The following is a 27,442-nucleotide window of genomic DNA, read 5'->3' on the forward strand; positions in this document are numbered from 1 at the left end:
GGAGGCGGAAGCGGCCTGGACTCGACGTCGCCGCCTGCGATGGGAAGTGCCTTATAAAGCCGCCGCCCGGCTTGGCCTTCGCACTAACCGCGGTGCTGCCCGGAGCGCGGGCCGAGGCTGGGACAAGGCCAGACCTTTTCCCGGACAAACACGGGTCTACGCTGCCCGAGACGCCCCGCACCGCCCTGGGTCCTGAGCAACCTTGGGTTCTAGACTGACCCGCGCGGCCACCCGCCCTCGCGCGGGCGCGCCTCCTGCCGGCGGGCGGACGGGCAGAGACCCGGGGCCGCGGGCGCCGGGGCGGCGGGGGCATGCCCGGCCCACAGCATGGCCTCGGCGGTGTTTGAGGGCACGTCGCTGGTGAACATGTTCGTGCGCGGCTGCTGGGTGAACGGCATCCGCAGGCTTATCGTCAGCCGGCGCGGCGACGAGGAGGAGTTCTTCGAGATCCGCACCGAGTGGTCGGACCGCAGCGTGCTCTACCTGCACCGGAGCCTCGCCGATCTGAACCGCCTGTGTAAGCGGCTCCGTGACGCCTTCCCCGAGGACCGGCCCGAACTGGCTCGCGTGCCGCTGCGACAAGGTGCGGGGGCGCGGCGCCCAGTGGCTGCTCAGTGCCACCGAGTAAACGGGAAAGAATTCAAGGGACCGTGTCTTGTCACTCTGGCTCCTCAGGGACCGGGAACACTTAGACCCAGAGCCCTTAAGACGAGCGCCGGGGCGCCAGTGTTGGCCGGACGGGAAGCTCCGACCCGGGGAGAGGAGATGGCAAAGGGCCCCGGCCGGAGGACGCGTGCCCTCATTGTCACCAAGGGACCCTTGGGGCTGGCCAATACTCGGCCCAGTCCCCTGCCCGGAGCGCCCGCCGCACCCCAACCTTCGCGGCAGGAAGGGGCTTGGGGAACGTTTGGCAAGAGTTCTCCAGGGTTGGAGCTGGGGTCGTGTGGGGTCTGGCGACCGTCCTGAGTCCTCCCCACGGGAGGGCCCCCGCGACGGCTGACCGGGCGCGACGTGCCACGCAGCGGCGTGTCCGCCCCTCCCCCGGCGGCCGGGGCGCCCCGCCCCGGCTGCGGCGGACACCCCAGGGTCCCCACCCTGAGATGGGCCGCATTTGGGTTTGATTAGCTGTGGCCGCCTCCTCCCTGCCTTGTGACTGCTCTTGGTTGGCGGAGACTTGTTTTCAGAAACTGTGGCGCCTTTCCCCTTTTCCCTCTGCCAAGGAGGGGCAGGAAGAAGGGGAGAAGTAAGCAGGACTAGAGTTGGGACGGGAGGAGGGGCCACCGGGTGGGAGGGCTCTCCGCATTTGTTAGGCCTCTTCCAATCAGAGATTTCGGCAGCTTGGAGAGGTTGACCCGAGGTGGTCCGATCGGTACTGGGGTCGCTGGCTGCTTGTTTCTCTGGTCGTGGTCTGCTTTCCCCCTGGCGGTAGGCCTCACCTTGTGAGTGAATTAGGAGGATGGATGGTGAGCTCGGTTCTCATGACACGTCCTGTGGCCCAGGCATCCTTTGGGAACGCTTCCTAGCCAGCAGCTGTGGGGCCTAAGTGAGAAGGTCTGCCTCCCAGGGCCGCAGGTGGTAGGTGTTCTCCAAGTTCTCCATCAAGCATCACTTCTAGCTTCAGTGCTTTCCCGAGTTGCTGTTTGTTACTCTGTTCGCAGTGTAGCAATTGAATGCCCAAATCAGGAAAGCATTAGGCAGGGACAGTTTATTCAGTGGCCTCTTCTGCGTTAAAAGACTGGACATCTGAGTGTTTTTCGGCCAGGTGCCCTAAGTTAGCTGTGACTCTAAACACACACTTTGGAATCTGGCTCCTTCCCTGTGACACAAGTTCCTGTTACTTGTGTTTTTGTGAAGCTTGGGATACATAGGAGAGGGCAAAGCCATTTGTCCCTCCTGTCAAGTCAGCTGCTTCCAGACAGGGCTTCTGGTCCAGGCACCCTTGCAGGGTGGAAGGGAGGGGAGGGCTTGCCATATACACCCCAGGCTCTATCTCTGTTCACTGATGCACACTGGGCTAGGGTCAGTTCTAGGGTTGTGAGGTCCATGGCCGTGAGTCTCCAAAGAGTGAAAACATGTAGGAATAAAATATTTAGTGGGTGACTAGTATAGAGAAAAAGAAGGGAAATGATGAGAGCTGCCTTCAAGTCCCTAGAGGAGAACACAAATGAGAAGTAGACATGACGATGTACAGGGTGGATAGGGTGAGGACCAGTGGCTTAAAAGATTTTCTGGCAGCTTGTTATGTACCTGTTAGAGCCATTGCATTGGCTGCTCATGAGTCCTGTCTGGTCAAGGTCTCTTGCAAGTCTGGTCAAGCTTCTGGAGGGGATCAAGAGGGGTTGGGGAGACCAGAGGAAGGAAGATGTCAAGCCATGTCTCCATGCTGGATCTTGGTTCTCTCCTTTCAAGTGGGTCTGCGCTTCTTAGAACCAGCTGAGCTTTTGGGCACAATGCCAGTGACGTCATTCTTTTACTAATCCCCCTCCCCCACTTTATTTTCATGCTAGTACTGGGGCTTGAACTTGGGACCTTGTACTCTCAATTGACTTTTTCACTCAAAGCTGGTGCTCACCATTGAGCCTTACCTCTACTTTCAGTTTTTTGCTGGTTAACTGGAGGTAAAAGTCTCACATTTGTCTACTTGGGCTGGCTTCAAATGGAGATACTCAGATCTCAGCCTTCTGAGTAGCTAGGATTATAAATACAAGCCATCAGTGCTTGCAAACTCTGATACTTCTAATCTAGAAAAATTATTGGCTACATAAAATATCTCATGGTAATAAAAAAGCAGATGCTACCTTGTTTCCATGCAAATTTATTATTTGCATAAAGCGACCATCTGGATTTGCAAAATACAAAACACAAAAAGCAACCAAATGTTGTGACAGCACCAGTTTCTCTCAGCATAATTTGCTCCTATCTGTACTTATTGAAATTTCTGGGCTGACTTAAATTGGTGCTCTCTGGTTTCATTAAAAAGTGTCCATGGGCCTCATATGTGTCCTGGTGATATACAGCAGAACTATTTAAGTTGAAGGCAAGTATATAGGCATTGTGCTTTCCAGCTTACCTTCCTACCCTTTCTGTTTGGCAAGGCAAAGCTGGGGGCAAAGCTGGCCACAGGACTTGTCTTGCTTCTGTCCTGTATCTTTTTTTCTTGGATCCTTGGTTTCTCCTTAGACCCTAACCTGGCAGCAGGCCTGGTAGCTTTCTGCCTGGATTTATCTCATAGGCTCACCTCTTTCTTGTCTTTATCGTCCTTAGCTCTAGGGGATGGAGCTGACTGTTTCCTGGGAAAACTATCCCTGGCTTGGTATTTCCCCTCTTGCTTTTCTGTACTTGTAATACAGTCCCTCGTACTGAAGACCTAATGATACTCAGGGTTTCCTGCCTGGACAATGGCTGAGGTTTCTTTTTTACATCTCTTCCAGCTAGGAAGGCTTTGGGCTTTAAGGCTCAAACAGGATGCAGAATTTGATTATTGACTCTTTCAATCTTTTTTTCTTTCCAGTATCACCTATTTGAGGCCTGTGACGTCTGAGCTGGCCTGGTCACCCTGCTGCCACAGATCCTATTTCTAAGTTGTCAGGTGATCTTTGATTCTTGGCAACTGTACAGTCAGTATCTTGGTTTTGCTTTCACTCGGCCAGTCACATATCTGTTTGGTGCCTGTCATGTGCCTAAAGCATACTGGCAGATGCTGGGGCCACTGAAGTGAACAGACTCAAAAAGGTATTTATTCTGGTTAGAAGAGATGCAATAATAAAAAGATAACAGTGATAAAAATATATTAGATAGTGATACGTATTCAGAAGAATAAGTAAGCCAGGGAAAGGGGCTATGACACTAGGCATAGGGGAAGGGTTTAGCTTTTAGGCAGGACAATCAGAGATGATCTCATAGACAAGTGACTTGAGTAGATACTTGAAGGAAAGAAGGGAGCAGGAAGTGGATACATGGGGAACAGCGTCCAGGCAAAAAAGCCAGTGCAAAGGCCTTGAGGCTGATGTGTGTGCAGTGGATTTGTGTAGTGAAGAGGCCACTGTGGCTGGAGTGGAGAGTATAGGCCAGGCAGGTAGAGAATGAGGCAGATCACAGTCCACCCTGGGCTCCTATTCCGAGGCAGCTTTTGTCACTAAAGGCTCTGAGCAGATGATTGATCACACCCAAGTTGAACATCTCTCCATTACTGAGAAAGATCAGAACAGAACAAGGGAGGTAGAGTAAGAGATTCTGGGACCTGGGGCCAGGTGTGTGGCAGAGCCAGAATAAGAAGGGTCAGACACTGGTTGGTCTGGAGGGGAGAGGAATGGGAAACACTGATGGGCTGGAGGGCAGGCATGAGAGGAGGTTCAGGATGATCCCAAGGTACGGGACTGCCATGTCTCACAGTAGTATGACTTCAGGAGAAGCTGTGTGGGAACAGGGTGGCTCTGGAGTTGGCTTAGAGTGTGGCTTTTAGCATTTTTCTCCAGGTAAGGCCTCAGATGTGAGCTGCCTATGATATGAGCCTGCACATGGTACTCACGTACCTGTCTGCTCAACTTCATCACTATGACTGTCATCCACCTGTGCCAATAGTTGTTTTTTGAAAGGGAGATGCCTGTGATTTAGAAGCAAGTGCCCACCACATCCCCAGCTGTAGACGAACTAGGGGTCTGATCCCCATGCCTGTCTCCATACATACTGCCTTCATGTGGATAGTCAAGGGAAAACTCAGTGTAGCCTGCTCCTCATCTTCTGTTCTGGTTCAGCTCTAGATTTCCTCATGCCTGTTCTCTCTCTCCACAAATGGTCTTTTGGATGTATTTGGTTTCTGGTTCCCTGAGTCATGCTGACAGATATTAGAACTGTATTATTCTAGACCCTCCAGTGATACCCAAGTTCCTGCAGACCTGGAGAAAGAGCCAGGGATAGATGCTTGCTTTTGCAGCTTGCTTCTAGGTCAATCCCACCAAATTTCAAAGGAGAAGGAACTTGCTTTTGCCTCTCCTGGATAACCCTGGGCTGCCCCCTAGAGATATAGATAGACTTTCCTTTTAACAACAGGTTTGGGTTAATAGTTTGTTGCCATCTGGTTTGGCAAATAGTGCACCAGACTGGCAACAGAAGTTTCTGCATTGTGATCTCCTAACATAAGAGCAGAATCAATGGTCAAGTGTTGGTGGTGTACACCTGTAATCTCAGATACAAGAGAGAAATAGAGAGGAGAATCATGGTTTCAGGTCACCCTGGCAGAAACAAGAGACTCTATCTGAAAAAATAACTAAAGCTCGGGGGGTGGGGGGGTAATTGCGTCAAGTAGTACGATATCTGCCTAGCAAGTGCAAGGTCCTAAGTTCAAACTCCAAACTACCCCTAAGTCCTTCCTCCCCCCCCCCCCCCCGCATCCAGTGTTAAGGTGCACTAAGACCAGTCCAATACTAGGGCCATGGTCAGTTTGGCATCTCTGGAGCTCACCAGGGAGCTAATGATGCACATGGAAAATGCACCCATGTACAGTCTCCTGGAAGGCATCAATTACAATGTCCTCTGGAGAACAAAGTTAAGGGGTGTAGGTGCTAGGGAAGCTGCTGGCTGAGACAAGACCAGAGGGCAGATCACTCTCAGTTGTTGGTACATGTTTTCTCCTTCCTTCCTATTTATTTAGGAGTTTGGAATGAGACCCTGGGCCTTGCATATACATAATAAGTGTGCTCTACCTCTGAGTGGTTCAGTAGGTCCCTTAAGCATACCAAGTGGCCACATTGGCACTTACCCCAAGTAAAGCACTTGAATTCAGGCAGGGCGGGTTAATGGGCACATTTGTTAAATGGAAAAGAAATAATTTCAATGTTTTGTTACTTGACCCCATTTGGAAGCTTCCTTGATGGGATGTCCCCCAGGGTTTCCTATTGTGTGTGAGGAAAGCTTGGACCCTCTGAGAGCCTGGGCTTTGGTCATACTCCCTTTCTATCTAGAATCCCAGTAGCAGGAGTCTGACTCCAAGTCTTCCTCAGGGGAAGCCCGGGGTGATGATTGTCAGAAGCAGAGGTCCTCATTTCTGTGTGACAATTTCTGTGTTTGTTCATATTTGCTCTTGTGGTTAGATTGCTTCTCATTTTCGAAGCCAGGAATAAACCAGCTGTTTGTAATTGCACAAAATAGCCAGGCTTGAAACTGTCCAAAACACATTTTATGATATCAAGTTTTAAGACCAAAGTCCTTTAAGAAGAAAGGGCAGTCTGGCCTGCTCCAGGCAGATATTTACCCTCTAATTCTATGTGCAATTTGTCTATCAAAATTTATATAAAGTGGCATATGTGTATGTCTGTCTATATCTACATATCTGTATATATTTCAAATTCTCAACTGTTTGAGCAAATCTAGGTAAAATTTATGTCACAAATTGACTACAATGTATTTTTAAAGGTTAGGAGGTTTACTAGTGATTATGCTTTACCAAAATTTAGAACAACTTCCAGGGTCCTCTGCTCCAACTTCAGGATGTAGTTGGTGGACATCCCTTCATGTGGCCATTGTCAGTGAACCAAATTCTGCAGCTTCCACAGTGTTTTCCTGCCCCCTGCTGGCTCTTCTCAGAACAGCAGCTTGATAATCAAGAGGAAGTTCATTTCCTTTTAATGTCTGATTTCGGTATTTACTCATATCCCCTCATTAAAATGATGTTAGACCATCTCATAGATGGTCTTGTCATTAACAATATTTGGAATGTAAAACCCTGCAGCTTTAAATAGCCCTAAATTACTATGTTTAAGCACAGTTTCACAAATAAGGTTTAAAATTGTTGTTTACAATAAGCAGGTGACATTTGGAAACAGTGTACTAGCCATTGAGAGACAAATGACTTGAGTCCCAAGGAAAAGTGTAGCGGTAGGATAGACATGCATGCAAATGCTCACAGCTAGTTTGGGAGTTGCTCACGATTTTGATCATTTGTCTGGGATGTAAAGCAGTATATGGAAGGTGGAGTCCCCCAGAAGTCCTGCTTTGATTGCTACTACTTTGCATGCTTGTGATGAATTGGTGTCCTGGCAGCAGGGTTTGAAGACCGTACTGCTATAGGAGTGTGAAGCAATTAGAACTCCCAAGAGGAAATTTTATTTCATTTCTGCACTGTGGCCCCAGAGTGCAGTTATTTTTATTCTGTGTTGTTTTGCTTACACATTAAATATGTGGGATTTTAGATTGAAACTATGTGTGCTTTTAAAAAAATTGTGCTGATACTGGGGCTTGAACTCAGGGCATAGTGCTCTTGCTTAGCTTTTTTGTTTTTTGCTCAAGGCTGGTGTTCTGCCATTTGAGCCCTATATCCACCTCCAGCTTTTTGCTGGTTGATTAGAGATAAGAGTCTGAGATTTGCCTACTTGGGCTGGCTTCAAATTGACATCCTCAGATCTTAGCCTCCTGAGTAATTAGAAGTCTGGGCTTGAACCACTGTTGCCTGGTAGACAGAACCTATTTTTGAGATAATTGATGAGGAGAGGTGTCCAGGAGACAGGCACTGTAAAGGCTAGCACTTGGGCAATGTCTGTCAGAAACATGGGCTGGTGACCAGTGACCCAGTGCTTGAAATGGGAGGCCAGGCCTGCTGGTTCTTTCCTGCTTGTCTTGGCTATGTTCCGTTGTCCAGTGGCTAACTTCAGTGAATTGTGTTGAATTCACCATTTGTGGGGTCAGCTGTGGCTGCCCCTGGGGAAGGGCCTTGTGCTCCTTGTCACTCTGGTAGGCAGGCTCGTTGGAGAAATGAGGACCTCCCTCTTCTTAAAAGAGGTGATTATTCCAGGGGCCAGTTGCTCCTGCCTGTAATCCTAGCTACTCAGGAGACTGCTTTCTGAGGATCACTGCGATCTAAGGATCACTGTTCAAAGCCAGCTTGGGCAAGAAAGGCCACGAGAATATTATTTTCAACTGTTAAAAAGCCAGAAGTCAAGCTGTGGTTCAAGTAGCAGAGAATTGTCTTTGAATGGAAAAGACTAAAGGACAGCTTTAGGCTCTGAGTTCAAATGCCAGTATAGGCACACACCAACACACCAACACACACACACACACACACACACACACACACACACACACACACACACACATTGGTTCAGATTGACAGCTTGATGTCATCTAGGAGCCAGAATCAGAAGTTAAATGATAAATGGGCCTGAAAGCCCAAAGCTTCAAAAATCAGCCTAACATTTCCCACCCCCCATTTAGATATCTTTGCCTTCAACTTTTGAGTGTGTTCATGTGTCTAAAAAGGGCCAGTTCACCTCTAGTCAGAAGCATGGAATCTGATCTAAAGAGGCAATATCTTCTGTATGTTTCCAGAAATAAATCAGAAGGCTGAGTAGTTGAAACACATGTTGTCCTAGTTGGCTCTCTCTTGGGGCTAAAGCCTCACAGAGGTGTGTCTGGGCTGTCTTGGGGGTTGTGTTGACTAGTGGGCCCTTTTCCTTGTCATTGCTAGAGGATGTGGAGAAATGGCAGGGCTGGGAAGGTGGGCTGAAGTCTGGTCCATGGGGCTCTTCTGTCCCAAACAAAATGCCAGTACCATGTCTAGAGTCTTGATGGGTGATTCATGACTGTCTCTCTACATCCTGGAAAAATGAGTGGCAAAAGATGAAATACAGGATGTGCAGTTCACTTCTAACATCAAATAAACAGTGAGTATTTAGTACTCTGATCCTTACTGTCATGTTATTCTTTGTTTATCTGAAATTTAGATTGATGTGTCCTGTATTTTTGTTGTTGTTGAAATTTGGCCATCATAAAAGATGGGTCTAGAGCAGAATGTAGTCTTCATGTGAAGTGTTGGCCTTGGAAATTGGAAACCCAATTAGGAAAAACAAAGGTATAACCAAGGCCAGCAAACAATGTAAGAATTACAAAACCCTGTAATAGTTTGGGGTCATTAAACAATGCTATGGAGAAATAGTAAATGTGCCACATACCTGGACTATACCAAAGGATAATTTTCCTGGGAATTATACTTTCAGAGCACAAAAATACAACTATTGTGTCAGTAGTTTGATAGATTTAAAACTAGCATCCTAGTTTTCATAAAAGTTGAAAGATAGTTTTGTTTGTGTTTAAATAAAGAAGCTCTCTTGGAATGAGTTATAGAATTGTCTTCTTTTTAAGAACAACTTTCCAAAGCTGGGTGCCTGTAATCCTAGCTACTCAGGAGGCTTAGATAGGAGGATCATAGTTCAAAGACAATCTAGGCAGAGAAATTCAAGAGACTATTATCTCCAATTAAAAGGCTGGAAGTGAAGCTGTGGCTCAACTGGTAAAGCACTAGCCTCAAGCAAAAAAAAAAAAAAAAAGCCAACCAAGTGCTAGACCCTGAGTTCAAGCCCCAGGACAATTTTCCAAAGAAGTTTGAGTTGGTTGTTTTTTCATCTGCAGACTTTCTCCAAACATTTAGGTGCAGAGAATAGCAGTTTTACACACACACACACACACACACACACACACACACACACACACACACACACACTTTGCTTTGCTGAAGGGCAGGGGTTTTTGTTGTGGGAACACTATCCAGTGTATTTACACAAACTGAGCTATGATGTTGTGGATAGACTCTTTTGGAACCTTCTGTCATAGCAACATTGATGACCAAGATGTCCTTATGTAGCCCGTGACTACACATACTATACAATATGAGACTATACTGTATTATAATGTGTGTGCATAAATTGCATAATTATTTAACATTCTGTACAAGATTTTACAGGTAAAATTCAGGATACCTATTTCAATTTAAATTTCAGATAAACAATGAATAGCACTATGGTAATGGCCAAAAATTTCCTTCCCTTCCCTTCCATTCCCTTCCCCTTTTCCTTTTCCTTTTCCTTTTCCTTTTCCTTTTCCTTCCTCTTTCCCCTCCCCTCCTCTCCTCTCCCCTCCCCTTTCATTTCTTCCAGTCCTGGGGCTTGGACTCAGGGCCTGAGCACTGTCCCTGGCTTCTTTTTGCTCAAGGCTAGCACTCTACCACTTGAGCCACAGTGCCACTACTGGCTTTTTCTGTTTATGTGGTGCTGAGGATTGAACTCAGGGCTTCATGTATACAAGGCATGTTTTTCTTTTCTTATCCCAACATGCAGGGTGGTGGACAGGGTGGCGCAGTTTCTTCCTCTGCTTACAGTGCAGGTGTGAGGGTTGAGTACATGGGGGTGTGGACAGAGGTGCAGGTTTTCCAGTGGGTCAGTCAAATGGTTGGCTCTTTAGAGGCTGAGGGTGGATCAGGCAGGGTCCATGGATGAGCAGACATCTCCATGGATGAGCAGGGACATATGTGTACCAGGTAGGCCAGGGGGAGGGGCCACTGACCCCCTGTTTTAAGAAGTAGAGGGCCCAGTTCAGTGTCTGGACTTAACTCCATTGTGAAGAGTCCCCATGCCATGTAGTCAGACTTAAAAAACAAAACAAAGCATTCCTGTTTTTGGAAGTTCCCATAAACTGTATGTGCTCTGGTCTCTTAATTTCAATCAGGTAGTTTAAGAAATCAGTTTTATCTTTTTTGTAGATCCAGGAGATGGAATTGAAGAGGCCTTTCACTGTTTGAGAAACAAAACTAAAGCAGGATGTCTGGAGGACTTTGAATGATTGGTTATAGCTCTGGGGTCTAGGCTTGTGCTGTTGGACTGTATAGCTCACAAGGATGGTGACACTTTGAGTCATACAAAGTCACATTTGTGTTACTTAATTTCCTTCTTTAGAAATCTAGTGGATAGAAACTGTCTTGGGAAGTAGAGATAGAAAAGCACCCATCTCCCACTTACAGCCTTGAGCTATAATATTGTAACAACAAAATACTGCTTAGCTTAATAGCCATCAAGGACTTCCAGTGACTGAGTAAACACAGATGCCATTTCCTGGAGAGCCACAAGTGTTGCCCACTTTGGATTTCCCCCAGGCAAAGACATGGCATTTACACAATTAGTCTAAATATGGGCTCAGTTTACATGGGCCTTGTGGTCTGGCAATCCAGAGCAAGCCCTTCCCCATGTCACTGAGGTAGTGGGTCCTGGGCCAACCACCCTTTTTTGCAGTTACCATGCTGGTGGAGCCTCAGAGCTCCAGGCTGAGCTCTGGCCCCAGGTAGATGTTGGTGGAATAGATTTAGAATGCCCCTCTCTGGGAGATCTTGTTTCACCTACCCTCTCCCTCTGCCATCCTCATTTTTGTTTCTTGTGTTTTGGATTTTGGGGTTTGTTTTGTTTTGCCAGTCCTGGGGCTTGATGAGCTCAGGGCCTGGGCACTGTCCCTGAGCTGCTTTTTGCTCAAGGCTAGCACATTACCACTTAAGCCACAATACCACTTCTGGCTTTTTCTGTTTATGTTTCTGAGAGATCAAACCCAGGTCTTCATGCATGCTAGGCAAGCACTCTACCGCTAAGCCACATTCCCAGCCATCCTCATTTTGGATTCATGGCATTGGCCCAGCAGAAATATAAATATTTCCTTAGGTTGAGGAAACAATATGAGGCCTAGAGCAGAACTTCTAGGATAGCCTTCAGGTCGTGGGGCTGGGTGAATATCGTGGTCTTCCCTTACCTTTGGTTTTGCTTCTTGTTCTTTCAGTCACTCAAGGTCAATAATGGTCTGAAACTGTTAGATGGAAAATCTACAAATAAACAATTCATATGTTTTAAGTGGCATGCCATTTGGAGTAACAGGGTAGAGTTTTGAGCTATCTTAGTTTTTCCCTTCTATGTGGCTATGCGGTGAATCTTCTATCGGATCTTTGCACTCTGTATAGCCTACCTGCCTGTTAGTCACTTAGTAGTTGGTAGTCAGATCCACTGATGTGCTATCGTAGACTTGTGTTCAGATACCCTGGTTTTATTTACTAAGGTTCCCAAATCATAGAGAAGCTTGTGATTCAGATATGCCAAAAAGAAGCCATAAGTGCTTTGTTTAAGTGAAAAGGTAAAAGGTGTCAATAGTAAATAAAAGTATCTGCCAAGTTCACAAGGATCTGCGGTAAGAATGACTTTCCCTTCTTCAGGTTGTAAAGAACACCACACTAGGTTTTCCGTCCCTTAGGCTATAAAAGTTGTAGCTACAGCATGTGATGTATACTGAGCTGAGGTGGAAAAACACATGGTGTGGGGATCAGCCCTGGCTTTCTGATTTTGGGCACCCACTGATGGGGCTTAGTTTGTACCCTCTCAGATAATGGGGCTCCTGATCTTTCAACATCGCACTATAGAAGGTGCCTTCAGGATTGGCATCCTTATCCTGTTGTATATTTTAGTCAGAAACACATATCCTGTTCTACCTTTCAGACTTGGACCATTTCTTCTTTCTGAAAAAAGATTTTAATTAAAAATAATCATTAGAATACATTACTACTGTAGTAGGAGGATTAATTGTGACATTTCCATACATGCTTACAATGTATGTACCTTGTCAATCTTACCCCTTCCCAATCTGTGTGTGTGTGTGTGTGTGTGTGTGTGTGTGTGTGTGTGCGTGTGTGTGTGCGTGCGCACGCGCTGCTAGTATTAGAGCTTGGACTCTGGGCCTTACTCTTTATTGTTATTGTGAAGGTGATGTACAGAGTGGTTACAGTTACATAAATTTGTGTATTTTTTTTTTTTTTTTTGCCAGTCCTGGGGCTTGGACTCAGGGCCTGAGCACTGTCCCTGGCTTCTTTTTGCTCAAGGCTAGTACTCTGCCACTTGAGCCACAGCGCCACTTCTGGCCATTTTCTGCATATGTGGTGCGGGGGAATTGAACCCAGGGCCTCATGTATACGAGACAAGCACTCTTGCCACTAGGCCATATCCCCAGCCCCGCCCCCTGGCTTCTTTTTGCTCAAGGCTAGCACTCTGCCACTTGAGCCACAGCGCCACTTCTGGCCATTTTCTGTATATGTGGTGTGGTGGGGAATCGAACCCAGGGCCTCATGTATACGAGGCAAGCACTCTTGCCACTAGGCCATATCCCCAGCTCCAACAGTTACATAAATTATGTAATGAACAGTGGCACCTCTTCCTTTCCTTCCAGTTTTTTTCCTCCTGACTCCCTTCCCCACCAGTTGTATAGTTCATTTTCAACATACTGTCTAGTATTGCTGCTGCTTTTCTTCATCCCTTGTCCCATCATCACTTTTGTGTTCCCCGTAACTGTCCCCAAAATGGATAAACTGACATATAAGACAAAAGGTACAGAAATGAAGAACAATGACAAGGAGAAAAAAGAAAACTAACAAGAAAGCCTGTTGGTTCCATTTCTTGAAGTTCATTTACATAAATATCATTTTATATGACCATATGCACATAGCTATTGAGCCTTTGTGATCCTCTTCTGTGGTCTCACTGTGTGAATGTCTAGAGTCTTGTATAATTTATGATGTCCAAGTGCATTTTTTTTGTCTTTCACCATCCAGTGTGTTTACTTGTAGATTTATAGGCACATTCTAGTTACAACAAGTGAAAGAAACCACGTAGCCTATGTTTATTTGGGTCTGGCCTACTTTGCTTAATGTAATTTTTTTTCAAGTCATTCAATTTCTCTACAAATGGTACAATATCATTCTTTGAGATGGACACATAGAATTCCATTACATTTTCTTGATCCATTTATCCATAGAGGGGTATCTGGGTTTATCCCATATCTTGGCTGTGGTAAATAATGTTGCAATGAATATGGTTTTGCTGGTAGCTTTAGTATGACCTCATTTGCGGTCTATTTGATAAATGCCCATGAGTGGAATGTCTGGGTTGTAGGGAAGCACCATGTTTAGTCTTTTGAGTCTTGTTCAGCCACTCTGCTTTCCAAAGTGGCTGAACAAGTTCGCACTTCCACCAACAGTGTAGTAGCATTTCCTTATGGCCACATCCAGCATCTGTTTATTGGCAGTTTTCCTGATAATGGCCATTCTAACAGGGGTGAGGTAGAATCTAAATGTTGTTTTGATTTGCATTTCTTTCATGGCCAGAAATGTTGAACATTTTGTCATGGTCTGTTGGCCACTCTTAGATCTTTTGAGAAGTGTCTCTATAAGTGTTTATCTCATTTATTAATTAGGTAGCTGTTTCTTTAAGAGTTTAAGGAGGTTTAATTTTTTGGCCTCTAAGTATATTTTAGATTTGAAGAGCTTTGCACTCTTGCTATGCTTTTTGCTCAAGGCTGGCATCCTACCACTTGAGCCACATTTCCACTTCCAGCTTTTTGCTGGTTACTTGGAGATTTGACTCTCAAGGATTTGTCTGCCCAGGCTACCTTTGAACCAGACTGAGATCCTTAGGTCTCAATCTCCTGAGTATCTACGATTACAGGCATGAGTCACTGGTACCTGGCTCTCACTCTACTTTAACTCCCTCCTCACTTCTCAAAACAATTTCAACTGGTTCTGTTTCCACATATGCATATAAAGTACTTTGGGATATTCACCCTCATTTACCCTTTCCATTCCTCCTCTCCCTCCCACTGATACCTGACTGCCCTCCCCCCGACACACACCCAGAGCCTTTTTTACTCTCCTGTCATTTTTTTATTTTATCGCATATTAATTCTACCAAGGGGTTTTACCATGGTAATTTATCCATGCATATGCTATATTTTAACTTGAACAATCTTTTCTATTGCTGGGTCTGATTGGCTTTTATAAGTCAATAACTTACATTCTGATTTAGAGATATCCCACTAAATGGAAGCTTGGTACCCCTTGTAGTAATTAAGTGTTGTTCAACATAAAATAGAGATCAAGGAGGTCTGCTTTTGCTTTTCATGATGTTGGAACTAGAATTCACAGGCCTCACTAATGCTTGGTCAGGCAAACACTCTACCATTGAACTCTATCTGCAACCCCCAAGGGGTCTTATCTTTACCATTAGAACTTCTGCCCGGGCCAGACATGAGTCCTGCAGGTGCCCAGAGCCAGAGACCTGCAGCTGCCATGTAGTATGGCTACCAGCCTTATCCCCAGAGTTTCCATTTTCTTAGCCACCCATCCTAGCCAGAGATTGGGAATCCTAGAGCTACAATTGGCACTCCCCACCTCCCTGAGTCAGTGATTACATTCTGACCAGGACATTTCTATCTGTCTTGTAGGGCTGGTAGCCATAAAGGATGCTCACGACATAGAGACTAGGCTCAATGAGGTGGAGAAGCTGCTTAAGACAATCATCAGCATGCCCTGCAAGGTAAGAATGGCGGGTCCAGGCGGGACAGGGAGGAGGGAGGGAATCCACCTGCCATCTTCCAAATTGAAGAGGCATCCACCCTTCCCATAACTGGCCTTCGTGCTATATCTCACTTAGGATACTCTGCTCCTCAAGTTGACTTGTGGGCTATGTGCTTCCCTTTCACTCTCCCCCTCTCTCTCTCCCCTTTTGGTTTTTCCCCCCTCTGGCACAAAGTGAACATGAGGAACCATTAGATCTTTAAGTATCTCACTCCCCATGAGACAAACAGGGATCTCAGTTTACTATGAAAAAGGGAGATGGCCAGGTATGAGGCAGTGTTGGCTCACACCTGTAATTCTAGTTATTCAGGAGGTTAAGATATAAGGATTAGGGCTCAAAGTCAGCCCAGGCAGGAAAGATTGTGAGACTCTTTTCTCCAATTGACCACCAAAAAGCCAGAAAGTGGGAGAAGTATAAGCCTTGAGCAGATAAATATAAGGGACAGCCCCCAGGCCTTGAGTTCAAGCCTCAGTACTGGCACAAAATAAACGAAGGATATGTGTGAACCACAAGTGCAGCCATTTTCACAGGCATCCTGTTCCCCTGGCTTTGCATTTTAGCCCCCTGGGCAGTAAATAAAGGAGAGGCTGGCTTGCTTGTACCCTTAGTACTTACTGGGAAGCCACGGAGCCTCAGAACAACTAGAAAGTTCTTCAGAACAGCTAGAAAGCCCTGGGTATTAGTGTCAGACCAGTTTGCATGATATAGGAACCATATTTCAGGTAACTAGGTGGAGCTAACTGGTGGGAACTTTCCATTGTGTTTCTCATTGCTGTGATTCTTCCCAGTATTCTAGGTCAGAAGTTGTGCTCACCTTCTTTGAAAGATCTCCTCTGGATCAGGTATTAAAAAATGATAACGTACATAAAATTCAACCCAGCTTCCAAAGTCCTGTCAAAATATCAGGTGAGAGCTGGGGCATCAATGGGGCTGGGGGTAAAGATGTACTGCAGTGGCTGACTGTTTTCTGCTTTGGCCTCAGGGTGGATGCAGCCAAGGTTCCAGAAAGTCAATTGATCAGAATTCTGAAAACAGTGCATGAGAAATGGTTGTTTGAGTTTTACTAAGCAGCATGTTTTCTACCTGTTAACCTGTAGTCTACGCCTTTCCTACTTTCAAGGATTTTCTTTTTGCATATGAATTGGAACACACTTAAGAAATAGTGACATTAGCAAGACACTGTGCGTGTGTGCATGCTCAAGCGTACTTGTACACATGCACATTACCAGTACTGGGGCTTGAACCCAAGGCCTTACATTCTCACTTGGCTTTTTTACTCAAGGCTGTTGCTTCAGCAATTGAGCCACATCTCCATTTCTGACTTTGGTGATTAATTGGAGGTAAGAGTCTCAGGGACCTCCCTTGAGTCTCAGAGGAGTGAGGCCATGGCTTTGGGATGACCTGGAAGCCCCTGAGTTGCAGGGACAACCAGATGTGCAGAGCTGTCTGCAAAAATAACTCCCAAATGTTACCATCCCACATCTCCCTCTCCTGCTTTCCACTGTGATGTAGATGGAGTAGTGGCCATGTCTGTCCTGAAGGACTGAAAGTATCAAGATGAAATTTAAAGTGGTAACTGTAGAGCTCCACATGGGGGTTTAAGTGTGTTCTTTGTGACCTTTTACAAGAACCAAGGTTGGGCCTCTGCTGTACACATGCCTCCTCCCAGCCTCTGTGCAGGACTCAGTTGCAGGGCCCAGGTCTAGAAGGCCATGCTTATCCTTCATCTGCAGGGTTGGGGGTGGAGGGGGAAGAAATGGAAAGGAGAGTTTAGAGGAAGAAGGCGACACCCCTGAGGTTGTGGTAGGCCCTGTGGAAAGGGGGTTGGGCATAGACTGGTATGGCTAGCAGGAGCCAACTTCAGATCAACATAAAATACTTCTGTGCCAAGGCTTGGGGCCAACAAAGGCGTTGCTGTTCCTCCCAGAGTGAATAGCCTGGCCACTGTGGTGTTTCCTCCTCTTCTGAGGCTCTCCTCTTGGCTTCCAGACCAGCCCCCCTTGCTGTGTGTGAGCAAGGGCTTCCCCATGGAAGGCAGACTGCAAGGGTGTGTAGCTGGCCAGTGATGTCCCCACTTCTCTGGGCAGGATGTGGCTGGCTACTCGTGGAGAGAGGAGAGATGGCCTCCACTTGCATTTTAAGGCAGTATGCACTCCAGGAAGCACCCACATCCCTGAGACAATGTTCTCATGTGGCTTCATAGCCCCAGAGTTGGTGTTTCCACCTCAGCATGAGGGGCTGGAGAGGGCTGACCTCCTAGAAACTGGTCCACATGACCTCTCCCTTTCTCCAGAATGCACTGAGTATGGATGCCAGGCTCCAGCCAGCTCCTGAGAGCTTACTTCTCTCACATCTTCCTCTGGGGTAAAACCCATTGTTCCCCTCAGTTACCTGGATGTGCCAAGGTCCAAGCCACAGTCAAGTTTTGACTTCATTTCTTACGCTTCCAATCCTGCACTTTCTCTGCTGGAGTCTGGCTTATACTATAAGATCATCTACTGTTCTGGTTCATTCCACCCCTTTAGAAAAATACCCTTCATTGCTGAGACCTACGCCTACCATCCTTCCCCCAACTCAGATTTCCTAGTACTTTCTGTGGCTAACATGGCATTTGGGGAGGTGGTACCTTGCGGCAGGGCTCTGAGCCACTGTTTAGGATCATGGTTGAGGAAGCATCAGGCTCTGCATACACCTTGCCTTTGTGGAATGCTGAGATGACTTAGTGGCCAGGTCTCCACTAGATGGCACTAGGTACTAGCCATGCTGAGAACTGTGACCTGCAGCTCAGAGAACCACTCAATCTGAAGCATGCTTTGCCTCATGCGAGAGACATGCTCCTCAAATCTAAGAAAGCACAGTGTTCTGCATTGTGCTATGGCTATGCAGCGTAAGGGGAGTGTAGAGCTAAGTCTTCCTCTGGCTAATTGAGCTGATGGATTGCAGCCACAAGATCTGGTCAGTCAAGGGTTGAGGCCTGAAAATAAAAAATAATATCACTTTTCATTAATCTGGCATGTGTACCATCTCAGCATTAATTTCTATTACACAGGGATGGTCCACTTAGCCAGTTAATAAAAGGGTTGCTGTAGGTTCTGTTCTTCCCCCTCAGAGGACTTACAGATGGGGCATAACATGTTAAGAATACTTGTATGGCTGAGACAGCCTGTAGAAAGAAAGGAATAGAATTCATGATGTGGTAGCATAGGGGACGTAGCTTCACTTACAAAATAGAAAAATCACCACTGGGACTACATGCACAGTAGTAGTTATTGCAGAAAAGACCCATTGGTGAGACAGGTGGATACTAAGGTGGGTGATGCAAACCAGAGGAGAAAAATAGGTTTACACAGTCTGAAGTCCTCAGGCTCCCAATTATCCATTAACTACAAGGGGAAGGAAAGCAATCTTTGGAAACATCTGGCGGCCTCACTCATCTACTCAGGCTGGCATCACCTATCATAGGACCTTTGGACTTTGCACATGCGTGGGTACACACAAGCACACATGCAAGTGCTGGTATTACTCAGAAGACACATCCTCACTCTGTGGGACCCCCCTCCCCCCCAGCAAAGTTGTGCATCTGATCACTCAGGAGCCCAGCTTGACAGGTGCTTCATAGGCAATCAGTCCTCTGTGCCTTACCCAAGGGCATCATCACCATGATGAGAAGCCAGGGAAAGGGAGGGACCACAAGGGCCCCAGGAGGCCAAGGCTCAGCAAGCTCAGGGCAGTGAGGGGTCCTGGCTTGGACTTGGAACTGAAAGAGGGAGCATTAGCAGAAACCAGTGACACTGTAGTGGTAAGGGCTTTACGTTTTAGTCTGGTGCCAAAGTTAATGTCCTGGACTTAGCCAGGGGATACAGTTGCTCTGAAATGCTGCTAAGGGGTATGTGAAACTCTCTAAAGTCAACTCAAGACAGAAAGTTAAAAATATAGTCAAGCACTGGTAGCTCACACCTGTAATCCAAGCTACTCAGGAAGCTGAGATCTCAGGATGGCGGTTTGAAGTCAGCCCAGGCAGGAAAGTCTGTGAGACTCTTATCTCCAATAAACTACTCAGAAAAGGCCGGAAGTGGTGCTGTGACTCAAGTGGTAGAGCTCTAATCTTGAGGCAAAGAAGGTCAGGGATAGGTCCTGGGCTGAGTTCAAGTGCCAGGACTGGTACAAAAACAATGCTAAAGCAGGCCTCTACTTCATGAGACAAATATGGGTATAACAAAGTGGTATGAGGACTCAATAGTAGAGCAATTTACTTAGCATAGATGAGGCCTGTGTTCCACTGGCTCTGCAAAGAAGACCTTGAAAACTTAACTGTTTTGGGGAGTCAGGCAGCTGTGTTATTGAAGTGGCCTGGTGGTTTTTGTTTTAATACTAAACAGAAATTCAGAAAATTCACTTTTTAAGTATGTCTGGAGATAAGTTTTAGGTGCTGCCATTTTTCTTTAATCATTGCATTCGTGTGTGTGCGCGCGCCTGCCAGATCAGAAATTGAACTCAGAGTTTTGAGCTCTTATTCAGCTTTTCTCATGATTGGTGTTCTAACTAAGCCATGCCTCCAGTATAGCATTTTGTTGCTTATTTGGAGATGATGTTTTATGGCCATTTCTCCCTGGGTTTCATCCTCCTGAGTAGCAAGGATTACAGACAGGCTTCTTCCATTTTTTTTTGTATTGGGGGAGGGTAAATGAACTCAGGGCCTCACTCACTTGCATCCCATGCAAGGCTGTCACTCTACCAGTTAAGCAACACCTCCACTTCTAGCTTCTTGTTGGTGAATGGAGATAAGAGTCTCATGGGCTTTTTCAGCTGGGCTCTTCTAAGTAGCTAGGATTATAGGCATCAGCCACTGGCTCCCAGCCCATCAGGGTTGCTTTTTTACCCACTTATCACAATTTATTGGAAGACGTTCCCAACAGAGGTAGCCATAATTACAATTTGTTTGAGCCCCCAATGTTTTCTTTATAAATGTCATTTCATTTAACCTTTGGCTAGGCCCTGGAGGCTGGATACTGTCATTCACATTTACAGAAGAAGAAACCAAGCAAGAAGTAATCTGCTCCCCAGGCATAGGCAGTAGTCAGACTGGGTCTGAACCAGCCCTACCCAAATTCAAAGCTGTCACCTTCATGTAGCATGTGGCCCCTTTGGCCAGCCTTTGTTACTACAAAGTTCTGCATTGCTGATGCTGCTGAGAGTGGACTGCCACAAAGACTTAGCTGGTACCTTGTGTTCTGTCATGAGCTGTCCTGTGTCTACACTGAGGAGAAAGGGTTGGGTTTTTAGTACAGTGGGGCTTACTAGAGCTTCATGCTCTTTCTTCTTTGTAAACTGTATACAACTTATAATTTGTTTAGCTCTTCCTTAGACATTTCTTAAACTCAGGGCTTTGCACTTGCTCAGCAGCATTTTCCTTATAGCTGGTGCTCTATCATTTGAGCCATACCTCTGGCCCTGCTTTTGTGCTCATTCATTGGAGATGGGCTTTTGTGGACTTAGGCCCAGACTGACCTCAAACTGTGACTCTCTGGATCTCATACTCCGTAAGTAGCTAGATGTGAGTCATTAGCACCTAACTTCCTAGGACTTAGTTATTTTCAAGTAACAGAATAAATAGAATTATAAACTTTCACAAATCAAGGCTTCATTTTCAGCAAGCACAGGCATACACACAAGCCATGTAGATTTTGCTAGGTTTTAAGTCCGCTGAGATATGACCCATTTATGTTTTAAGGGATGATTTGCTTTTCAATATTCTATCCTTCTCCAAGCCATAGTTTGGAATGTATGTTCCAAAGGTTGCTGCAATCAGGTGCCAATGGCTCACACCTGTAACCCTAGTAACGCAGGAAGGTGTGATGTGAAAACTAAGATTCAAAAATAGCCCAGGGAAAATAGTCCAGGAGACTCTTGTCTCCAGTTAACCAGCAAAAATCCAGAAGTGGAGCTGTGGCTCACATGGTAGAATACCAGCCTTGAACAAAAAAGTTCAGAGATGGCACTCAGGCCCTGAGTTCAAGTTCCAGTACTGGCATGCACACACACACACACACACACACACACACACACACACACACACACACACACTCACCCAAAAGGGTTGTTACAAACCTAGCAGCTGCACAGCACCTGCACAGTTTGCTTTGGGGTGTCTTCCAGGTCCTGGAGCTCACAGAGAGCAGAAATGGGATCCTGAGCGTCTTGGGAACCATCTTTCATGAAATACTCTGTTCTAGAAAGTTATATCTGAGGCCTGGATTAAGGCTTTGAGGCACAAAAGCACCAACACACCTTAGTGTCTTTCACAATCCAGCTGCTTTTGCAAGCAGTGAAACAACATTGATGTACACAAGGCTTTTTGTTACAGACAGTTGAGAAAGGAATTTTGTCAGTCTGTTTTGGAGGGCTTAGTAAATAAAGATTCCATATTCCACAACTCCAGAGTTCATATGGAAGAAAGATCAGGCATGCAAGGTAATAATAATTTTTTGGTTCTGAAATGATTCTTAACAGTGACATGTGTTTGAACTTCTAGGCTTCCCCTGTCAAATTCCTTTGACAAGGGGTGGGAGAAAAGGGTGAGGGCTGTCAGGTGGCTGTGTGGAGGCTGCTTAGAGTTTTTATGAGCTTCCTCAGACAGGCAGATTTGGGGCAGGACTGATTTTTGAAAATGAAGCATGGCTCCATGCAGCCATTCCATTTACAGTGAGAGGCTCCGGGATCTGCATCTGTGTTAAGACTTACTGTAATACTTTCCAGCCAGGTGCCAGTGGCTCTGGCCTCTAATCTAGCCACTCAGGAGGCTGAGAGCTGAGGATTGTGCTCTGCTCAGCCCAGGCAGAAAAGTTGGTGAGACTCTTATCTCTAGTTAATCAGCAAAAAGCCAGAAGTGGAGCTGTGGCTCAAGCAGTAGAGCATCAGTCTTGAGTGGAAAAAGCAAAGGACAATGCCCAGGCCTTCAGTTCAAGCAACAGTACTGGCATTAAGCAAAAAACAAACCTATTTAGATTTTTTATGGGAAAAGTTTGGTGTTTATCAAAATAACATGCAAATTTGAGATTTCTTTTTTGGAAAGCAGTGTGTCTTTAGTGGAAGTTGGGTGGCATTATGAGAAAATGAGTCAAGCCCCTGCAGCCCTCTATGTATCCTGAGAATTTCCAAGTTTTCCTCAGTCACTGTCTCTTATACATACAGATATCAAGATTCTACTATATCTCTGCCATGGGGGGAAAAAAAATCACTGTTTATACAGAATTATGTAAGGCAAAAAGAAAAAAGAAAACAGTGAAGCTTCTCATTTGGCATGAAATGCACCTTGGTCTCGTTTGACACCCAGGACAACCTGGGTTTGTGGATGTTGCTATCCCTGTCTTTACCACAGGCCAAACCTTGGAAAGGCCCAGGGACCTGCATAGTGCTGCTCATTGCTGTGCCATAGATCTGCAAGGCATCAAACTAGACTCAGTCCCTCTCTGTCTATAGGACCCCACTTTAAACCAGTGTGGAAGGGTATTGGGATGCTCAGACAGGCAGCACTTCTTTCCTCAGGGAGAGGCATCCCTGCCCTTGGCTGAGCCCTGAGTGTGTGTCTGCTATTCAAGGAAAGCAAGGGGGAACAATAGGTGTGGAGGGGGAGGGGGAGTAGGGAAATTTGGTGTTACCCCCAAGCTTCTCAACCCTCAAATTCTGACCCTCCTGAATACTTCCCTTCTTGCTTTGGTTTTCAGAAATCATGAGGTCCAATGGATTTTGCTTAGCAAACACAGAAACGATAGTTATTGACCACAGCATACCTAATAGGCAAGACCAGCACTTGGGCGACGATCCCACAGAGCATTTGTAAGTATACTCATCTTAGAATGATCTTCTAGAAGGCTGGTGATCCAGGCTGGGGCTCACTGCCCATAAAGAAGTATGGATGGAGGACCAGAGGTACCTATCAGCAGACTGCGTTGGAGTTTTACTTTAAAAAATGGCCTTTATTAGAGTCTGATGAGGTCTGGATTCACTGATCTGTGGGGACGCTTAGGTGCTGACTGTGAGGGTCAAGGCCCCAAGAACCAGTTTGTGCTTCTCTGAGGTATGTGACATGGTCTTCAGGCCCAGGGCTGGAAGTTACATCCCTCTACATTTAAAGGAGTCAGTCCCCTGTGACAGAGAAGTGTGATACATCCATTGGCCTCATGAGCAATCAGTGGCTTGGGATGGAGTCTGATCATCAACCTTGTCCTATAGGGGAGATAAACATGTCATTATGGAAGGCTGCACAGCCAATGACACCACTGTCACTTTTTTTTTTTCTATTTTTTTTTTTGGCCAGTCCTGGGCCTTGGACTCAGGGCCTGAGCACTGTCCCTGGCTTCCTTTTGCTCAAGGCTAGCACTCTGCCACTTGAGCCACAGTGCCACTTCTGGCTGTTTTCTGTATATGTGGTGCTGGGAATCGAACCCAGGGCCTCATGTATAGGAGGCAAGCTCTCTTGCCACTAGGCCACATCCCCAGCCCCATCCACTGTCACTTTTATCCATCCACCTCCAACAATTTAATTTCTAACTGTAACACTATCTAGAAAGCCTGGCACAGGGATGCCAGGGGGCACACCTACCTTCATGCTCTGCTGCTGCCTGTCAGTTTCCTGGTGAATTACGGAGGCAGCGTGGCCTCTAGGCAAATGAAGGGAAGTCTCCCTCTTTGCTTCTGTTTAGTGTCTAGGCCAAGTCCAGTGTTACTGATTGTGTGGGTGCAGGATGTTCTTTGACCTTCCCTGGTTTCCCCAGTCTACAAGGGGACTGTCTGCTCTGTCACAGATGGACCTTGAAAGACTGTGATAATGAGCAAACCTTGTCTGGCTCAGAAGCCCCCGAGGAGGCAGTGTGGGTTGCAGAGCACCCTGGGGATGGGCTTGTGTCTGGAAGACTCAGAACCAAACTCACTCACTCGGTGGCCCTCAGAATATGTAGATCAAAACTAGAATGAGGCTGGGTCATGTGCTGAGAAGCTAGGGCAGCTTCCACTATAACTCAGTGGACATAAAATGGCCTGAGTCTCCAGGATTGTATCCATGCTGTGCATGAGCCCTAGGAGCTCTGTCACACCCAGGAATCTGGCCACACCAGCAGTGCCCACTTCTCAGTTTGTAAGTAGGACTTTCTCAGGATGAGGTGGGGGTGGGTTGTCTCTCATTATGGTTGTCTGTCAGGAAGATGGTAAAAGGATCTCTTGTGGTCAGTGTGGCATGAGTTAGGAGTGGCCACAGCAGAAGCCTGGGCCTGTGCAGTCTGGACAGCTTGTAGACTCCCTCATTACTCCATGCTTGGAGGTGGAATTGGGTTTCCACAATTCTCCACTGGTCAGTAGTGTCTTGAAGTGCTGGGAATCAAACCACAGATATAGAACGTGTATCACCATACACGCTTGGAAGTTTCCCTGCCTGATGACCTCCTCCTCATCCTGCCTTGCTGACACTGATTCTAAGTTAGGAAGGTGGAGCCACACAAGGAGTGGCATCTTCTCCCTCCCTGGGGAGAATGCCCTTCTTGGTCAAGGTGTGCTGCTGCCACAGCCTGAGCCATCTAAAGAAGAAATGAATGGCTTTCTTACAGTGCTGGAAGCTGGCAAATTCATAACATGGTGGTGGCCTTTTGTCTGGACTTGCATGCTACATTATAGCATTGTGCCAGGGAAAGGGGGCCAGCAAAGAGGGAGAGGAATAAACAAAAGGAGGAGGAGGAGGAGGAGGAGGAGGAGGAGGAGGAGGAGGGCATCTACAAGTTGGCCAAAGAGAGAGAAAGAAGGCTGAGAGAAGAAAGGAGAGAAGGAGAGAGGGGAAGAAGGGAGCAAAGGGGGGGAAGAAAGGGAAGGAATGAGAGTAGGATGGAGAGAGGAAGACAGGGAGGGAGGGATGGAGGAAGGGATGGAAGGAGGGAGGGAGGAAGGGAGGGAGGAAGGGAGTGAGGGAGGGCACTCCTTTAATAACAAACCCAGTCCCAGTGACAATGGCTTTTATCCATTATCAGTCCTCTTAGTATTGCTGCACTGAGAATTTAAGTTTCTAACCCAGGAACATTGTGGGGAGTCACATTCAAGCCTTAGCAGTTCCTTCATGCACTTCTTTCTCAGTTCCACATTTTTTAAAATGTCCAGTATTATTTTTCAGTTCAGGAGGCCAAATCTACATTGGGCAGGCAGTAGGAACTGTTCCATCTGATGGGAATTACCATTTTCTTTTGGGGTACCTGTGCTTCCCCTCCCCTCCCCATGTGAGTTTCTCACATTCTAGTAGTCCTTGACTTGACTTTCACAGACTGGATCCCCACTCACTCAACACAGGCTTTCTGACCCAAAGGACCCTCCCTCCAGGGTCTCCTGGGCTTCCTGCCTCTCCTTGCTTCCTGAGCCCAGATCTTCCTGCCTTGTCCACTGCTGTTCCCCAAGCTGGCACAGTGTTTGGTGCCAAACAAGAAGAACAAAGTGATCACCCCATAAATGAAGGGATGCCCTGCTGACTGTAGTTAAGCAACCATACAAAAGCCACCAGTCATTCTACCAGTCTATACACTTTGACCAGGTCATTTTCAGTTACAGTTCTTGCTTGCTTCCATTTGAAGCAAGCCTGGGAAGGACACCCAGGGCCTCTTTCAGCCTCCCACACAGCTTTGATCTCTCCCAACCAAGACCACTTCTGCCCTTTCTTTCCCTTCAGCTGGGGTCCAGTGAGCTGGCCCTCATTCTGTCTTCTCTTTCAGGTTTGAAAACAGCAGCGAGTTCACCTCAGAGATGGAAGATGGTGATGACCCTGAGGCCTATGTCACCAACCTGTCCTATTACCACCTGGTCCCCTTCGAGACGGACATTTTGGACTGACTTCTCCAGGGGCCTCCCCTGCTTCAGCCAATGGCTGCATGTCCTAATGCTGTCCACTGGGTGGCCCCAATGGCAAAAAGCTGTGGGCCCACCCAGAGGTTTTGTCACCACCCCTTGTGAGGCCCAGTGTCCTGCAGTTGGCACTGCAGAGGCTCCTAGTGGCTACAGACTGATAGTAGGTTCAACAGTGGAAGTCCACACAGCCTGAGGGGTCATCTTTGGGCTTCTACCACCAGCCTGCCTCTCCCCCTGCCCCCCCCCCCCCCCCAGGACCTACTGCCCTGCTTGGAGTGCCACAGAGCACATGCTCCAAGTGCTGTCACTGCCTTTTCTTGCTGTCACTGCCTCCATAGGGAGAGCATTCTTCTTGGTCTAGGGGCCCTGGCCCCCCTGACTCCCCACCATTTCCTCATGTGTCAGAGATACAAAGCATTTAGGAGGAAGTTTTGATGAGTCATGGCTTCTGGACAACAGGGTCCGGATGTTCTGGGGTGCAGGGTGTCCCTGGGAACCAGGATGACTGGTTTCTGTTGTGGTTTTTTATTCATCTTCTCCCTGGAAACTAGTTTTTAGAATAGCATAAAGGACTGTTCACAGAAGGTCAAGCACAAGTAGAAGTTCTGGCTACAGAGAGGGGAGGTTGCTGGCAATCAGGTGAACCATGAACTTGACCCAAGAGATAAGTGTCTCCTCAAGAGGAAAGGAATTCTACCCTGGCTGCCAGCCACTCCCAGCCTTTCTGTGCTGGGTATACACTCTGTCACTACAGCCCAGGGTCTGAAGTTCAAGGACACAGTGTCCTGATGAATAGGAAGTGAAGGGAGGCAGGTACAACCCCGGCTGTCCCTCAGCTCAGGGGAAGGTATGTCATCCTCGTCTCCTTGTCTACTAATGACTAATATTTGTTAATGTAAATAATAGTAAATTATTGAGAATTCTAATTCTTTTACAAAGTCTGTTTTTAATCTATTTTAAGTAAATAAAATCAATCCTCTACTTTGATCTATTGAAGATGTCTGTGTAGAAAGGGTGGTTCATGTTATTCTCTACTGAGGGAAGGAAATGAGATGCTGGTCCTGGAGCCTGGCCCTGAGCTCTGTCCTAGTCACATTGTCATTTAGAAAAAGGTCATGTGTTCTTGCCCTCAGGAGAGATCTGTCCAAATTGAAAAATGAACACATGGCTGGGAACCAGTTGCTCATGCCTGTGATCCTAGCTACTCAGGAGGCTGAGTTTAAAACCAGCCTAGGTAGGAAAGACTATGAGACTCTTATCTCTAACTAGCCACCAAAAAGCTGGAAGTGGAGCTATGGTTCAAGTGGCAGAGCACTGGCCTTTAGTACAGAAACTTAGAAACTGTCCAGGCCTGAGTACATATGTATACA

At 46.7% G+C, this 27,442-nt stretch overlaps 1 protein-coding gene across 1 annotated transcript; it reads left to right on the forward strand.

Annotated features, from left to right (window-relative positions):
- Positions 1-27,059, forward strand: Pxdc1 (PX domain containing 1). Its single transcript, XM_048348541.1, has 5 exons — positions 1-583; positions 15,064-15,155; positions 15,986-16,103; positions 22,922-23,033; positions 25,940-27,059. Exons 1-5 carry the CDS (start codon positions 328-330, stop codon positions 26,055-26,057), a joined length of 696 nt encoding a protein of 231 aa, XP_048204498.1. The 5' UTR covers positions 1-327; the 3' UTR covers positions 26,058-27,059.
- Positions 27,060-27,442: the final 383 nt, after the last annotated feature.

This window comes from Perognathus longimembris, chromosome 6 (genome assembly GCF_023159225.1).
Source record: "Perognathus longimembris pacificus isolate PPM17 chromosome 6, ASM2315922v1, whole genome shotgun sequence".
Taxonomy (NCBI): Eukaryota; Metazoa; Chordata; class Mammalia; order Rodentia; family Heteromyidae; genus Perognathus; species Perognathus longimembris.

What these genes read in the sequence shown, in the direction of transcription:
- Pxdc1 (XM_048348541.1), top strand. Translation starts at nt 328, where the DNA reads ATGGCCTCGGCGGTGTTTGAGGGCACGTCGCTGGTGAACATGTTCGTG. An exon ending in AAGTCCTGTCAAAATATCAG is followed by an intron (nt 16,104 to 22,921) that starts GTGAGAGCTGGG and finishes TTTGGTTTTCAG; the next exon opens with AAATCATGAGGTCCAATGGA. An exon ending in GACGATCCCACAGAGCATTT is followed by an intron (nt 23,034 to 25,939) that starts GTAAGTATACTC and finishes CTTCTCTTTCAG; the next exon opens with GTTTGAAAACAGCAGCGAGT.